General features: G+C 27.5%; 1 protein-coding gene across 2 annotated transcripts in view; it reads right to left on the minus strand.

Annotated features, from left to right (window-relative positions):
* Nucleotides 1-4538: 4538 nt before the first annotated feature.
* Nucleotides 4539-17539, minus strand: part of LOC129606566 (single-stranded DNA-binding protein 3) — a 39909-nt gene continuing 26908 nt past the window's right edge. The window contains exons 9-15 of one of the 2 annotated variants that reach the window (XM_055516946.1): nucleotides 13563-13655; nucleotides 9436-9519; nucleotides 9041-9089; nucleotides 8124-8429; nucleotides 7979-8049; nucleotides 7702-7902; nucleotides 4539-7413 (exon numbers count right to left, since the gene is read on the minus strand). In XM_055516946.1, coding sequence (XP_055372921.1) covers nucleotides 7309-7413; nucleotides 7702-7902; nucleotides 7979-8049; nucleotides 8124-8429; nucleotides 9041-9089; nucleotides 9436-9519; nucleotides 13563-13655 — 909 coding nt within the window. In that variant the 3' untranslated portion in view covers nucleotides 4539-7308. The remainder of the gene's footprint in view (nucleotides 7414-7701; nucleotides 7903-7978; nucleotides 8050-8123; nucleotides 8430-9040; nucleotides 9090-9435; nucleotides 9520-13562; nucleotides 13656-17539) is intronic. The other variant, XM_055516954.1, reaches the window with a different exon arrangement.

The following is a 17539-nucleotide window of genomic DNA, read 5'->3' on the forward strand; positions in this document are numbered from 1 at the left end:
GTCTGAAAGATGTTAAAATTTCAGACTTTTGCAGCCTGGGGTTTAAACTTTTCGACATTGTCCTATGTTAGTACACCATTGTAGATAGAAGAAAAATTTAAAACTGTCATTTGAAAACTTTTATTTAAAAAACTCTCATTTAATAACTGTTTTAATTTATAAATAATTTATTTCTTAAATTTCAAAATATATTCGATTTGTACATGCGTTTAATAAATACAATATGAGTTTAAATTTTTTTGTTTTTTTTAGGAGAGTTATAGAATAAAAATAATTATTCTAGAATAATAATTAGAATAAACAAACCTAAGAAATCCTATACTATTTTTTTTTAACTTTTGTTTTACTTACAAAATATATTGTTGTCCTAACGCGTTCGAATATAGACTTATAATGATTAGTTTTTTTTTATTTTTTTTTTTTTTATCTTTTTTTTGCTAAATATTTTGTGCATAAGACATGGTAGCTTAACTCAACCTTCCTTTTATTTATTTCATTGAGGTAGCTTTCATTTTGAATCAACTACTTCAATCTTTCAATTTATTTAGATAGATATCTAGTTCAGTCACTTATATGTATAGTATGTCATTTATTTCACTTCTCGTTCGATATAATTAGAATTGCATGTAGGTTAATATAAAAAATAATGCAAATAACAGTAACCCACCTAGGAGAATTTTCCTGAATAGAATACCAACGAATTAGAAATACTAAAGGAAGGCGAATCTTTGAAAAAATCGTACCTTGAAAAAAAAAAAACTTCAGTGAGTCTCTTTCTTTGCTCCGAGCATTGTCAAAATGAAATTAACATTAAATGCCAAATGCTGTTCTTTTTTTTAAGCAAAAAAGATTTTGTTATTTTATTTATAAAGTTAGTGCAGTTTGTAAATAAAAAATCATAAAGTATTTAATATTATTTTATAAAAACTTATAAAAAATTGTAACAAGTGGAAAAAAGAAAAAAATGTATAGTTTTAGTTTTGTATAGTTTTAAAAAGATATTCCCGTCTGCAAAAACAAATAGTTTTTCTACACCATATACGTGTGAATATTATTCATTTCAATAATTAAAAGAAATATTTGTTCAATAGTGCTTTGATTAATTCATAATTTGTAATTTAATAAGTTTTTAATTTTGCAAAGAAAAGATTTGCTTTTGTTTTGTTTAAATTAAAATTACTGCGAATAACATAATTTTACCAACACCGGACTTTTTTTAAGCAAAAAGAGTTTGTGTTTGATAAAATGTAGCATACAAACAAATATTTTAAATGATTTTTTTGGATAATTACAGTTTTCCTAAATTTTTAAATGATGAAATTAGATATATTTCTCTTTATAGAGTGAAGATTTAGTCACCAAAGAAATACATGAAGACGCCCCCCCATTGGCGTTGAATTCAGTAAGTAAAATAAAATATTAGCGTGAATTATTTGGATTCTAAAATATTTTGTTTCAGAATTAATTAGTATGTGAAGCTTAATTGAAATAAATAAGAAAGAATACGACAACATACCATCTACTTCAGTGAGTAATAACCACCATATTAATTAAAATTTGTTAAAAATTATACTGCTTTAGACTCATTAAGATTTATATGAATTATTAAGATTTATTGTCATTAATATTGTTTACAGTTGTTCAGTAAAATTGTCAAACAAAACTAATAATAGATATAGAAAATTTTTAACAAATTATGTTCATTTCCGAGGGTAATAAAATATTGTGATATTAAAATACTTATAGTTATTTGCAATTTATAAAATAAATTTATTTAAAGAAAGAAAAAAATTTATGAGTTTTTTTTTTTTATTGGTATGAAAAGAAAAATTCCTTTTATTCGGAATAAAATACTTTTTTTTTTAATTTTATTTTTCGCTAATATATTTCGTGCGCTACATACGCACTTATAATTATATTTCGGAAAAATTATCAACCATTGAAAAAAAAATTTTTTGATTATGAGTTTTGTTTAAATTCGTTTTTTTTCCACAGATATCTTAAATGAAAAAATCTTTCTACAAATTACACATATTTTATAGTAGAAACCAGACAAGAAAATAAAATAAATACGCTCCTGTTTCGACTTTGACAATGCTCGGAGCAAGGAAAGAGACAACTAGAAAAAAATTGGCTTCATTGTTTTTTCAAGATGCTTCTTCATTTAGTATTTCTAATTCATTGTTATTTAGTTGTAATTATTATGGCGTTCAATTTTATTTGTATTGTATAATATTATATAGAAAGAAATAAGGAAAAATATAAAATGTATATTAATTTCCAATTGTATGTAAATATGTATATGCAGTATATGCAGTAAATAAAAATATGTATATGCAGTAATTTTTTTTAAATTATTCATTTTTGAAGAAGTGAACTAATCAGCTAGGTTAAGTGAAGTGATTCGCTCTTTATGATTAGTTCGTTCGCGTACCACACATGACAAGTTCCAACACTTTTTGGAATCAAAAGTTTGAATCTAGTGTAGGTATTACGTTACGCGTTAATTTTGGAATTTTTCATATAAAATGTAGAGGTACATTTTCAATGTCGTAGGTTTAATTACATCTAATTATGTACTTCTACATTTTATATAGAGGTACATAATTAAACCTACAAATATGGAAAACTGTAAATGCTGTTACAAATTAATGCAGCTGTATGTAACAAATACGTTACGAGTCATAAGAAAAGCTCAACCAATTTTCGGTTGCAAATTAATATTTTTAAAAGTATTTACGCACAGATTATTTTATTAAGTGGAAGGGATGAGGAACCGTTCAATGCAAATTTATTAGAGAAATATCCTGAAATGAGTATAATGGCACCGATACCTCCAAAAGGTATATAATATATATTATGTATGTACTCGTATGTATACATATATAAGGATTTTTTGAAATTTAAATTTCAATAAGGTTTATTAAATTTGGTTTTACTAAAGAAAATTTGCGGATCTATAAATAACCACCTTAATTGATATAAATAAACGGTAAAAAATTGATGATACTGGAAACAATATTACATATTAATTATTAGAATAGCAGGTATGTATCGTTCTTTATTTTTATTTAAACTTGTTTAATTTTTTAATCAAAAGTAATGAGTAATCGGTAGGCACAGTTTTCGTTTCTCGTGAAGAGTTATTTTATATAGAAACGAATAAATAAAGAATCACCCAAAGATCTATGCAGGCAAGGAACGAAACCGAAACTTATAGCTTTCAAGTTAACTTAAGATAGGTAAGACTAATCCCATACATATATTATATCTATGAGACCACCAAACTAAAATTGTTTTTTCGAAATATCGCGAACTGAGGCAGTTAGAAAAACAATTTTTAATCTTTAACGTTTTCGAAGTATTCCCCGATTGAAATATTTTTCATTTTTTGGGAAATTTTTCAGTACTTTTTGTGGTTCTTGGTTTATTTAATAACGGTATGTTTTTGACAGCGAACTAGATTATATAATAATATGAGACAGGAAAGATTGGCTGCGTTAGAAATTACATTTTTTATTTTTAATGCATTTTTAAGTTGCGGTTCTATTTACATATTCTTAGTATATAGCTTAAAAAATTTAAATTGAATTTAATACACATTATTATTTAATTTATTAACTTAATGATTTTAAAACGTTTGAGATTGTAAATTTTGCACCTATTATTGTTTTAATCGTATCACTTGCTCAAAACTGTCAAAACAAGTTACATTATTAAATTTATTTAAAACGAATCAAATTGTTTTAATATATAGGTACACAATACTTACGTTACACCATAACAGGTCCTAGATTTAGTTATTTAGCATCTGAAATCCTAGATTTAGTTATTTTTGTGGCTTTAAAAATTAAAAAAAAAAAATTCGTTTACTGAATTATAATTAATATAATTTAAAAAGTTAAGCAAACATAACAAAGACGAACAAAAGTCATACAAAAAAAATTAAAAACTAAAATTTCTGAATTTCGATCCCGAATTTGAGCTAAATCTCCGGGAACGGCGGTCGAAAGAGAAAAGATTACTGAAGAATTTTAAGTAAACACAGGTTAAGATTAAAGATTTTAAAGACAGTTATTCTTTTTATTAAAAAAGGCGAATCTGTATTATAAATGATACAAAAAAAGGATTATTTTTGCCTAATTTGAAAATCAACTTAAATCCTGTGAAACTCAAGATGAAAAAGTATTTTCTAAGAAACAAATGAGATTTTAAAATGAAAAAAATAAGATTTATTATTTTTTATAACACATATTAGTTATATTTTTATAATTTATTGCATGGAAAATTTTTGCCTTTGTTCGCTTTTAACCTTATTAGCATTTTTATAGTTAGCCGAATATCAAACCTATTTGATAAAATGATTAATTATAAAGAAATTTTGCGGAAATTCAGTTTAACTTGGATCGGAAAAAGTAAACTATGTACATAGTTCCAATAGATCTGCAATGCAAAAAAAAAAAAATTTAAGATTTATGTAAGAGAAGAATTCAATTGCATTATCTGAATTGTCGAAAATTTTTCCATAGTTAAGTTTTGACTACTATTCATTCGCTAATTTTTGGCGACCATAAAAGCAACCACTTCGAATCACATTTGCATTAGTTTGAAATAATAGCACAAAAGTTTTTTTACTTAAAAATTGCCTACTTTTTATTGATTTTTTTCTCTTTTTTTTTTATTTAATTTTTAAAATTAATTTGTAGTAATGCTTATTTAATTTCTGTTTTTATTACTTATTTAATTTTTGCGTTTTATTTTTTATATTTTATTTTTACACATTAAAAATAAATATCTTCTATATTTTTTGCGGGGTTATAATTATTATTTTTTATTTTTTAAATTAACTGTTTTTAAGACTTTTTTATTATGTTATTCATTTGTTTTCATATTTTTTTTTAAGTTTTTGGAATTTGTTTCGAACAAAAATATTTGTTTACTCTGACACCATAAATTAGGTGTAATCGAAAATATGAAATGCTGGTCGATCTGAAATTGTATCTGGCGGTCACCAAAAACCAACCAAACGGCAATCAGTGACTTTATGCTTGTAAAAACTTACATATCATCAACCTCCGTATACGTACAATTTTCGCATACAACCGGTTGATAACTGTTTCAAAATTTATTTTTGATTTGAATATTTCTAGAACTCTAAACTTAAATAAATAAAGTGGAATTTATCCTCTTCAAAATTTTGCACTTTACGGTAAAAAAATTAGCAATTGAAATTTATTTTTATTAAAAAAATGGGAAAAAAATTTAAAATATGATTATGTGCCATTATTAATTACGTGACATTTATTTGTTTTTTGCATTATCGATTTACACTATAAATGACACAAACCTGTTCTCATTAAAAGTTATAATGGGCTTATGTTAACTGCAATATCGAGCAAGATGTAAAAAAGGAATTTAACGCACATTTTACATTATCGATTACACCTACGTATATTTTCTTTATTCCTTACTTTTTTTTATTTATTTATTGTTTTTATATACCATTTTTTTCAATTATTCATTTATTAAATTTTTTAATGAATAATTATATTTTAATATAAAATTACAATATACAAATAGTATAATAACATTATGTAAGTTGAAGTTAACAATTTTTGAAAACGTGCACAGGGAAGAAAAAAAACGAACAAATGTATAGAATAAAACTATTAAAAATTAGTTAATATACTAAATTAATTAATTGATACATATATTAAATTAATTAATTAATATATATAATATACATATAATTATATATGTATGTATGTATTTATGTAGTTTTTTGTATAAATTGTACAATATGGATAGTACCTATATTTTGAGCTTTTATTTTCGCTGTTAAAATAAGAAAATAACAAAATTAATTTAAATTAATTTTTAACAGAAAAAAATAATGAGGAACGGATTTAATTTGAAATTTTTTATTTTGCCCTGTGAAAATCACACGCATTACACCCAACTTAATATACAAAAATATATAGAAAATACATAAAGAGAACTGGAAATATTTTATTTACGTTTACATAATTATTTCTTTTTTTAAAATTGCTTACAAAATCAAGCAAAGTTTGACGATTTTATTTTTAGACGCAAGAAATTTTTATAAATATTTATTATAAAAATGCTAGAAAAAAAAACATTTTTGCCATGTACACGCGGTGTGTGTTAATATTAGTAAGAAATATTTAGGAAGTATTTTTGAAAATTAACTACTGATTTAGCACAATTTTTAAAATTAAGGTGACTTACTGCCAATTTGGTCATGTAACAAATATGAAAAAATTACCAATCGTAAATTTAACTTTTACGATTGGTAATTTTTTCTTAACTCTAAAAACTTTTCTAATTTACTACAACTATTTCAAATTTATTCTCAGTACTTCATGTAAATTTTTTGTTTGTTTCTAAACACGAAAAAAGAACAAAAAAACAGTTTAATCGTCAAACTTTAGTGACATTTGTTTGCTTAAATTGTCTGATGTTTGCTCAAATCAGTTAAAATTTTCAAAGATTTTTTTTTTAATTTTTACTTCTTTTTTCTGATATGTCCAATAATATGGAACTTTATAATATTTATAAATCTTAAGTTTTAATTTTTCATATTATATAAATATTTATGAGTTTTTATAGATTTCATATACATGTATGATGTGAAACAAATTGAAAAAAAAATAATTAAACGCTCACAGAAAAAACAAATATAATTTTATTATAATTGGATGGGTTTATTTGAACAGTGTGACCTAAGTTTATCCATTTGTAATTTTAAAACTCTTTCTTATTTTCAAAGTAAATATGGTAACATCAATATAGTTGGCAATAAAACTTATGTTGTGTCGGATAGAAAAATCAGATATTCTATATAAAGCAAATAACCAGTTTATACGAACAGTTTTAGTTACTTTAAACCCAAAATAGAGTAGCAATATTTAATTTTTAATTAAAATATGGACTTAGGAACACTTTCGAAATAAGCCATCTAATTATATAAGATTTTTTATTATGTAATCAATAATTTTTTTTTTATCGACTACATTTGTTTTTGTTTTATTAATTTCTTAATTTACAATTACACAATGAAATATATATAGCATAAATTTACATATACATAAATACTTTTTTTTTCTTTTGTTTTTTTTTTTGTGTTTTTATTGATTAATATGTAAAATATGTAAAACGGTGGCGGGGGAGGATGGGTGTTGAGGAGACTGGGTATGAAATATAATGGATGTTATCCTTTTTTTTGTTTTTGTTTTTTTTCTCTTTTTTTGTGTTTTTTTTTTGCGTTCAACCTTTATGAAAAAGATGTTATTGCATATAATAATCTGGATGATCAGAATCTTTTTCGAAACGTTTCGCTTCTTCCTGCATACTTTCTTTTATTTTGAGAATTGCCGCTGATTCCGTCTGATCCTTAAAAATGAAAATGATGAATTTTTTTAGTTGATTTTAAAAATTTCAATAATGAAATAGGTACTCTGGATAATGACGTGAAATACATACAAATGAGCAAAATTTTATGGAAAGATTTCCTTGGGTGAAAAAAATTAATTCAGAGAATTAATTTAGAGAAGGTAAATTGAGGGACAATGTAAGGAAATGTACATTCAAGGAGAATACAAAATTAATGAAATATGGAATAGAAATTTTTAAAATAAGTATACATACATATATGTATATATATTTCCGTTTTTCACTTACATTTTCGCCTGGACCTCCAAAACCACCTAAATTATAATCACCCATACCGCTACCAGAATCTTCTCTTGGTGTACCTGGTCCACCATTAGCAGGTGAATTTTTCATTCCGTCTAAACCATCACCATTAATGACAGGTCCCATTGTGTTGGGTCCCATAGGTCCCATTGGACCACTATCTGGTCCTCCACCCATTGGAAATTCCTTAAAAAAAGGCAAAAAATTAAAAAAAAATCATATATAACATTTATTACTTGTTTTATTATATATATATACTTACCCCACCCATATTACCACCAGAAACTGGTTTCATTAATGTGTACATATTTTCTCCTCCCGAATTAGATGAATCTAAAAGAATGTAGAATATTTTTTATTAAAGTTAAAAAATTGAATAAATAAAATAATATAATAATTTAATTTACCCTGAGGTGATGGCATTATTGGCGTACCAGGGCCAGGTGGTCCACTAGAACCAGGAGGGCCACCATAATTCCCAGGAGATGATGATGAATAGTTCATTGGTGTTGACGTGTTCGGTTGCCATTGTGGTCTACTACCACCCATTCCCATTCCAGGTGGCATACCGGGACCACCAGGTGCTAAACTACTATTTGGTGGAGGCCCACGCATTCCACCAGGACCATATGAACCAGGTCCCATTGGTCCCATACCAGGACCACGTGGTGGATTCATTCGTGGATTCATTGGGCCCATTCCAGGTGGACCCCCTTGAAATTTATTTATTAATTGTATTTTATATAACTTTGTAAATCTGCGTTTTTGATAATTCAGTTCTAACTTAGTTGTAAATATGTCCTTTGTTCGACAACAAAAAATTGTGTTTCATACTACGGTACTATTTTTGCAGTTTGTTTTAACATTACAATTGCATGTTAGATTTTTAAGATATACGCGTAAATACTCAGCTTCGATTATACTGTTGTGGAAACTAATTTGTAATTAAAAAAAAATAATGGATTTATAGGATTTATTAGAATAAAATTCTTTAAATTTTGTCATTACTTTAACAAAAAATTTAAATCTATATTTCAGTGAATTCGAACTAATAAAATATTTTCATTTGAAAATGAAACTTTAAATAAAATATGAAAATCTTAGAATTTTCACAACTAAAAAAATTTTTTTATACAATGTTAAATTTGAAGTTTTTACAGCTGCGTCTTTCTGTTATCTAAGTTATTTAAGTTCTAAGTTAGAAATGCGAAAGCATATTGCATTATCAAAAACACTAAATCATATTATGGTATTTACATTTGAACAAAAACTGTTTATGAATATACTTATATGCAAAATCATAAAGAAATATTTATGTATATACCTTGTCTTGTAGGATCCATGCTATTTGGCATCATCGGTTGACCAGGTGGCTAAATTTAAAAAATATAAAAAAAAAAGAGCATCAGAACATTGAATTTTAATTATTTAACTTTAAACCATTAGAATTTGTTAGTGTGCATAACCTAAATAAAAGAAAGTCAATTGAGCTGTATTTTATGAAACGTCTACTCGATCACAAAAATCTATTGTGTGTTTGTTGTTAACCACAAACACCACAAAACTTTTCCATACTGATAGGAATACCAATTTTTTAAAGTCAGTTTTTATGCACCCAAGCAACCCAAGTTAGAAGAAAATTTTTTAAAATGTTTTCAATTGGATTCACAAAAGAGAATAAAAAATGGATTTTTAGTACATATACATATGATGACTTACCCCATTAAAATCGCTACCCATTCCTTGTGGCATTCTAACATTTGGTCTTGGACCTGATGGATATCTCGGTGCTCCCATAAATGGCTAAATAGTTTTTTTTTGTTAATAAAGAAAAAATATAACACATTTTGAAATTGTTTTTCAATTATCATATAAAATTATTTTATATAAATATTTTTAGTTACATTGTTGGCACAAATAAAGATAGTAAAATATTGGGATTACCATCATATCACAATCTATATTAAAATAATATAGATTTAATAAATACATGTTTTTTTATTAATTTGCCAATATTTTGCTTTTTAAAAAATATATTTAATTATACTTATGTTTAAATTTCTAAAATCTGGTTTTAAATTCGAATTTGAAAGTTAACACAATAAGAGCATATAGTTTAGGTATAATATATCATTTTAAGAATGCGATTTTCATTGCTTTCGTTTATCTTTATATTTTTCGTTTATCTTTATTTAGAGTAACATTGATTTATCGTTAATCAATATAAAGTAATCCAGTTTTGATTAACTTAGATCAAAATTTTAATACTCAGTTTTTGTTCCAAATTTAAAAATTGAAATGTTTTATTCCTCACCCTCCTTCCCAAATAACTTATTTGGGTAGTTTTTTTATAAAAATCTATTTGACATTATTATTTCTTTTCCTGTTATGCGTCACAATGTTTTGAGTGATTTAAGAAAGACTTCCAAAGTTATGTTAATTTTCATATTCGAAAACAGCAAGGGTTGTTCTTTTATAAAAAAAAAATATAAAAAAAAATTAATAATCACTTTCTAATATAATTTACAAGACCTACTAAATAGAACATTGGTATTTGAAAATATGACGTCATCATTACGTTTTGTATTGTCATTCCATATAAAACATAAAATATGACGTCATCATTACGTTTTGTGTCATTCCATAGCACAATTTTTAAATTAATAGATCATGATGATAAGTATTTATCTGGCAATTGAATTTATAAAACAAAAAATAATATATGTATAAGGTGATCCGGAAATGATATCAAAGCTCTCGGTGTTTTCGAGTAACGATTGTTTAAAATCAAAATTTTGAATTAAAAATTAAAATTTTTTGAAAAAACGTTAATAATCTATTTTTTTAAACCAATCTTAGACATCGTCCCCGAATACTTTTTTTTAAACCTCCTCTAGACGTTTTCCCAAAATTCGAGAGCGCTTTAACACCAGTTCCGTTCCACTCTGTAAAGTAAGGGTTTTACAAATATGCATATAAACATTTAAAACTTGACAAGAGGGTATACACAACACCAAACATTGCATGTATTTATGTATATGTGTACAAATACATTTATGTATCAAATGCATTTATGTATATATGGTACAAATATATCATGGCAACACTATAATGATATCAAATTTTAGAGATTACAAAAATTTAAATGAATTTTCTTATAATTTTAGTAAATTATAGCTTATTTAAGAAATTAAGTTATGACTAAAAGTTTTGATGCAGTGTCAACATTAAATCATTAACAATCAAAAAATGAACGTACAATCAAAACGAGAAAAAATAAGCCCGAGGTAGAATTCTTTTTTGACGCTTTAAATACGTTTAATATGTTTTTGACACATTTTATTATACAAGTTAAAAACAAATAAATAAATAATTTAAATTTGAGAAAAGCAAAATTAAAAAAAAAAATGTTTATTCGGAAAAAGAACAAAATAAAGGCAACTTTTTGTCGGTGAGTTTTAAAATAAAGAATGTTAAAAAAATATATGGAATGTTAAAATTGATCAAAAAAGAAAATTATTTTCTTCCTAAAGTTATTTTATTCATTTGAAAATTATCAGTCTATTATTTTGTAGATTTGTATTCAACCGGAATAACAGAGTACCGTGATCACTCATAAGGATCTATTGTGCTCTTTCCCAGTGTGGAGCATAACCCTGCAGTAGTCGCTTGGGATCCATCGCCCTGATGAGCTCGAGCAACTGTGAAGTCCGGGTGACCGCCGTGAGAGTAATGTCGCTCAGTATTTCCCTTCTCCTGCAAACGAGAGCAACCAACTCTACCAGAAGGTGTACTGAGGTCCCCACCTTCCACGCGGATTTGCAAAGTGTCTTGACAAAGTAGTACTACAGTGGCCCAACAAGATCCGGGGAAAATTCCCACTTGATTCTAGCCTATCCTTGTAGTCTTCATAAATTATAAGTCAGTTTATTATAAAATCACATATTATATTATAATAATTCAATTCTTAAACTAATAACTATGGATCTAAACATATAATGTTCATTCTAATTCACAAGTATACATAAATTGAGATCTCTTTGATGTTTGAAATATTCAAATTTCCGAACTTGTTCAAGCGAATTTTCGGTCACCAGGAAAATTTCTTATTACAGACTTCACCCTCTCGGAACGATTTTTGTCCCACAATTCTGTCCCCGAGAGAGACCACGTTACAGGTTCACCCTTTATACAGAGGTTCGTTAAAGTCGAAAAATACAGGTAAGTGGTGAACATTAACATTTTGAAAGTAATATCGACGACGGAGGAGAAGAACCCCTACTAAAACACTGATATCCTCCCGTCTGAGAGAAATCTGATATCTTGTGCGACGCAAATCTATCCTTGGTCATGAATTCCTTGTCGCGTTAGGCGTTGTTCTATTCGCCAATCTAATGATGCGATCCATTGCCGCGTTGCGCAACAGCAACCCCTTACCAGCTGAAGTCCCAGGTGTAGTTCCATGTTCCGCAAGCTCGAAAGGAAAGCACAACATCCAATTGTTCAGAATTGACTCCCTTAATTACCCTGCCATTGAGCCTGAATCCATGTGCGTAAAATGGACGGATCCGTCCTCAAGGTCTCCCTTGTTCAGCCAGGCTTGCCTCGGCCGAATCGAAGTCCCGAGCCCCCAAAACTGGCCCTGATGCTTTTTCCGGAACGCAAATTCTCTATCAGAGCACGGATTAAGGATACTCCTCATGTATGCGTTATCCAAATTCTTTTCCAATATCTCTAATAGAATGATGTTAGGCTGATGGGTCGGAGATTCTTGGGCAGCTGTGTGAGCTTCTTCCAGCCTTAGGAATGAAGACCACTTAAGCAACATTCCACCTTCTTGGAATGTAGAATAAGTATATACAGCACTCATAGATAATTTTAAGCAAGGAAGGATGACCAGCACCGTGCAGCGTATTGTACTTCTGCCGGCTAGGGCCCGTCGATTTGAATGGATCAAAGCTGAGAATGGCCCTCAATATTCCCCTATCAGTGACCAGTACCCTCGCACAGGATTCCTCAAAATGATTAGTCCAAGCACGCCCCCTTCGAGCTTCAGGGAAGATCAACTCCATCATGCAGCTATCAATCTACTTGGCGCTGCTGGTTCACTTTCCAAAACCTTTGCAAGCCTTCCAAGAGGACGCCGCTCTAGAGGAGCTTTTGATGACCTCAGTAAATATGTTAAAATATTTCCATGCCGTAAATATGTTAAAATTGCAACCATTAATGTGTCATTTACGCATCTTTAAAAAAGTAATTGCAAAAATGAGCGAAGTGGCAGAGGATCAAAATTTAAGTGAAAATAGCGATTACAGATGCAGATGAAAGTGAGTAAGTGTTGATTCTTCCTTTATAGATATATAAAAATACTAATTAACGTGATTTTTGTAGAGGTATTGGACCGCACAACGACTACATATTTGAATCACATTTTAATTTAAAAATATCGAATTAGTTTTTGCAAGTGTGATTAATTTCGAAAGTCAAATGATTAGAGTCATATAATGTCAGTGTCAACTTTGCAGATGATGGTCATTTGCAGAAATCATACGATCATCATATTAAATTAATAAAAAGGACCATATAACATATATAATGTAGTTCTAACATAGCACGTTTAAAAAAATATTTGAAGGGGAGGAAAGCCGCTGTGGGATGCGGAAGATACGCAAAAGATTGATTTTATTTTTGGAGAAATAATATCTTCATTAAGAATTCCTTATAATTCATTAAGAATTAAAATTGATAATCTGAAAAAATTGAGCTTTTGTATTTTAAATGTTTGTGTTTTTCCTTTGTTTTTTTGTATGTGAATTTTTTTTTTTAATGATTGGGAGTGTACTAACCTGACCAGGCATCATTTGTGAAGGTGGAGGCTGTGGATGTGGGGACTGCTGACTGGGTGGATGGGTTGGTGGTGATGGCCGCATAGCGGAATTCTGAAAATCACAACATTTAGCAGCAAACAAAAAAAAAATAAAAAAAGTAAAAATAAAATAAAAGAACCAAAAACAAAAAAAAAATTGGGAAAACCAAACACAAATTCGTTCTGGATCAAAAACAGCACACAAATATTAGCAAAATGTGATGCAAAACAAGTAGTATAATAAAAAAAGCATTTAAAAAATCATATTTGACCTAAAACAACATTTTTTTTAGTTATCTATGAATTCCCAATAGTGAATATTTTTAGTACCTACCCATAAAAAAATGTATATACGTACAGTACAGAGCACAAAAAACCAAAAAATATGAAAAAAGCAAATTTTATAGCATAATTATTTGGAAAATAAAAAAAATTCAAATAAAAGAACAGAAATTGGGAGTAAAATGAGCAAAGAGCTTAAATTGAAAAAGAGAAAAATAGAATAGTAGGGCAGAAAGGAGATAAAAGCTTGTTTGAGTGAAGAAGTATGGAAAATAAGATAAATGAAGAAGAAGAAATTCAACAAGAAAAATTACAAAATATTAAAAAGTGCGTAAATAAATTAAAAAATACTAAAATAAAAGTTACAAAAAAAAAATTGTAGTAGAGATTAGTAATTATATTTGTCTACAAAAAGAAAAAAAGAAAAAAATTTAAAAGCCCGTACGCCTCGAAAAAACCACCCTTAAATTTAAAAAAGACTTTTCAACCCTTATTTAAACCCTTATCTCCTAAGCAATACTAAAAAAAACAAACAAAAAATATTGGTTTATTTCTTCATTCAATCTAGATAATCTTCGTGCTTAATACAAAAGATCTGAACTACAGTATCTATATATATACTTATGTATATAATAACGAAATTATATAGTACCCAAAAAATTATGGTTCGGAATTGAAACTTATATACGATAGTATTGTATTATATTATACGAATATATACGAGGATTATCGATAATCTAATACTCGTACTAAAAATATCTTCGAAAAACCCCATAGAGATTAAACTAAATTTACTTAAAGAAAATTTCTTCATAATATATGATACAGGGTGTTTCGCATAAGGGATAATTTCAGGGATGATTCTTTGATAAATTTCCAGCAAAAAATTGTATATGGTGCGTATATACTCGTTCACGAGCTACAGCTTATTGAAAAAAAAGGTACCAGATTTTTCCTGCATATAAATAAATGCTTATAACTTTGGAGCCATGTAACATACCCCAATTACCTTCACCATATACAATTTTTTGCTGGAAATTGATCAAAAAATCATCCCTGAAATTATTTCTTATGCGAAACACCCCCTATATTGTACAACCAGCGATAAATAAATTTCATATAATACAAATAGTCAAATGAAAGAAAATCAAGGCAGATAAATTAAACAAATTTCCAATTTCTCTCATGTAAGACAGGTTTTGTTATTGGCAACACAATTAATACAATTTTGGCCACTGGTTTATTCATAATTTTTATAAAGCTTTATCCTTGTAAGGCTTTCACACAGTAGCCACAAAAATTTTAATTCAAAAGAAAAAGTATATAATTTTTCTAGCACCAGTTTCCTCTATGTGTATCTAAGGTTTTATGAGGAAATTTTCTTTATTTCAAAACAATGTTTTTATATAACAAATCGTCCCAACACAATAATAAAAATTCACGAATTCGCAAAAATACCCAAATCGACCTATAAATATTATAGCAATATTTTTTTTACTACATATAGACTCTTCATTCTATATAGTGAAAACAACCTCGTGTTTGTATGTGTGGCACTTTCCCAGAACGTTATCAATCTGACGATCATATTTATCACTATCATTTGCAAATGACAGTCAAATGCAATTAAAGTAATTCTTGTCAATTGACATTTTGAAATTTTAAATTTTTAATATTTTAAAATTTTAAATCAGATGGCCTACTATGTGAAAATGCGAAAGTCGCAAGAGGTTTAGTTCTATGTAACAAAATCGCATCATAAAAAATTTAAAGTGGCAGCATTTCCTTACAATTTTTTGTTTTTGACATTTCTGACAGTTTTTTCAAAGTAAACATTTGAATTATTTCAAAATAGTTATAAATTTAAATGTACGTACATTATTAAGGAGGCGGTTATGGTTAATTTTTTAAGTAAATATGGATAGCAATAGACTTTTATATAATTTTGGCTAAACTTTAAGTAACATAATTAAAATTATTTTTTATTAAAATTTTAATTAGTGAAGCAAAAAAATAAAAAAATATACAGTTATGGACAAGTAAATAACACTTTCACTTATGTTATTTAGTTGTTGTTTTGATTTTTATTCAAATGATCTTGTTCCAATTGATTGTAAGTTATCAGTGCTTATAATTGAAAAGTTAAACATGGGTAAAGGATAATGTTTTTGTTTTGGAACAAAGGAGAATAATATATTCTGCTCATAATATAATAATTCGAAAAATGCAATAAATTATTATTGGATCCGAAATCTGAACATTAGTAATTACAACATGTGTGAGTTCCAGACAAAAATACAAGTAGATATTATTGAAGAATAATATCTAAGACAAGCTTTTAAATGAAGCGTCATAGTAACATAGCTGTGAAAGCACTTTTGAAATTGTGTTCCATTCTGTGTGTGAGATATTTTAAGTTTACTTTTTTCAAAAACACACTCGTAATATACATATAAGATAAAACTTAAAATAAGAAAAGCTCTTCAAAATAGTTACAAAAAAGTACATATTTAAGCAAATATTTAGCTCCTTTGAGATCTAATATCTTTTGAGTAATTTATTTTAGAACCTCGCTTTGACTTATGTCGCATAAAATTGGAAAATACCTTTGACAATAAGCACATTAAGCGATCAATTACTGTTTAGCCATAAAATAATTCGCTACTAGCATCCATGCACATATACATTTGGACTTTATAATACATGCGAATAAAGCGCGTGAAAGTATAATCATTTAACACTAATACTACATAGGGTAATGCGTATAACATACGATTTCCATGCAAAAAGTCTCAGCTCCGAACCCTGAAAAATGCGATCTGTCAGATGAACTTTTTTTTTATTGATAATTTTTTTTTTTTGGTCTTATGCAAAATGAAATTAAACGAGCAAAACCCGTATCAAACAAAAGTTGACCGTGTCAACTCTGTGTTACCCGTACATATTTGCTATTCTGTGTGCGAATAAATATGACATAGCTGACTTTGGGGCAGGCTATAACTTTAAATTTCTATATTAATTTATGCAAAATTTCAGTTTCAATATTTTCTAAGATATGGCCAAATTACTATTGAAGTTGTATGGAAGCTACTAGAAAGAGTCAAGGAATTTCAACGAATTTTATCAAACACATTGGCCCAACTAATATATTCGCTTGTGTGAATTTCAATATCACAGCTTTTATGGTTTCTTAGATATAGCCAAATAACTTTTGAAGTTGTATGGCAGCCACCAGAAGGAACCAAGAAATTTCAACTAGTTTTATCAAACACATACTTATACATTGGCCAGTAATATACTTACATATTGACCTGTACGAAATTTCAATACCACAGCTTTTATAGTTTCTGAGATATAGATAAATAAATTTTGAAGTTGTATGGCAACTAGTCGAACCAATACTCCGATCATATCCAATTTCAATAGGGTTCTAGCACTTACTATAGTAAATCATTTGTGAAAATTTGGAAACTTAGCACAATTAGTTTTTGAGTTATCGTTGGGAAGGACGGACACTGATCACAAACATACACTTGAGTCTATATCTAAGACCATTATTTCTTAGTGTTACAAACAGTAAGGTAAATGTAGTATACCCTTCAAACATACGTTCGTGCGGGTATAAAAAGCTTTATCCTTACAAATCAATATCAACGAGTTTCTGTTCTAAATATT

The sequence above is a fragment of the Condylostylus longicornis genome, unplaced genomic scaffold, assembly GCF_029603195.1.
Source record: "Condylostylus longicornis isolate FDR11 unplaced genomic scaffold, ASM2960319v2 ptg000003l, whole genome shotgun sequence".
In the NCBI taxonomy this organism is placed as follows: domain Eukaryota; kingdom Metazoa; phylum Arthropoda; class Insecta; order Diptera; family Dolichopodidae; genus Condylostylus; species Condylostylus longicornis.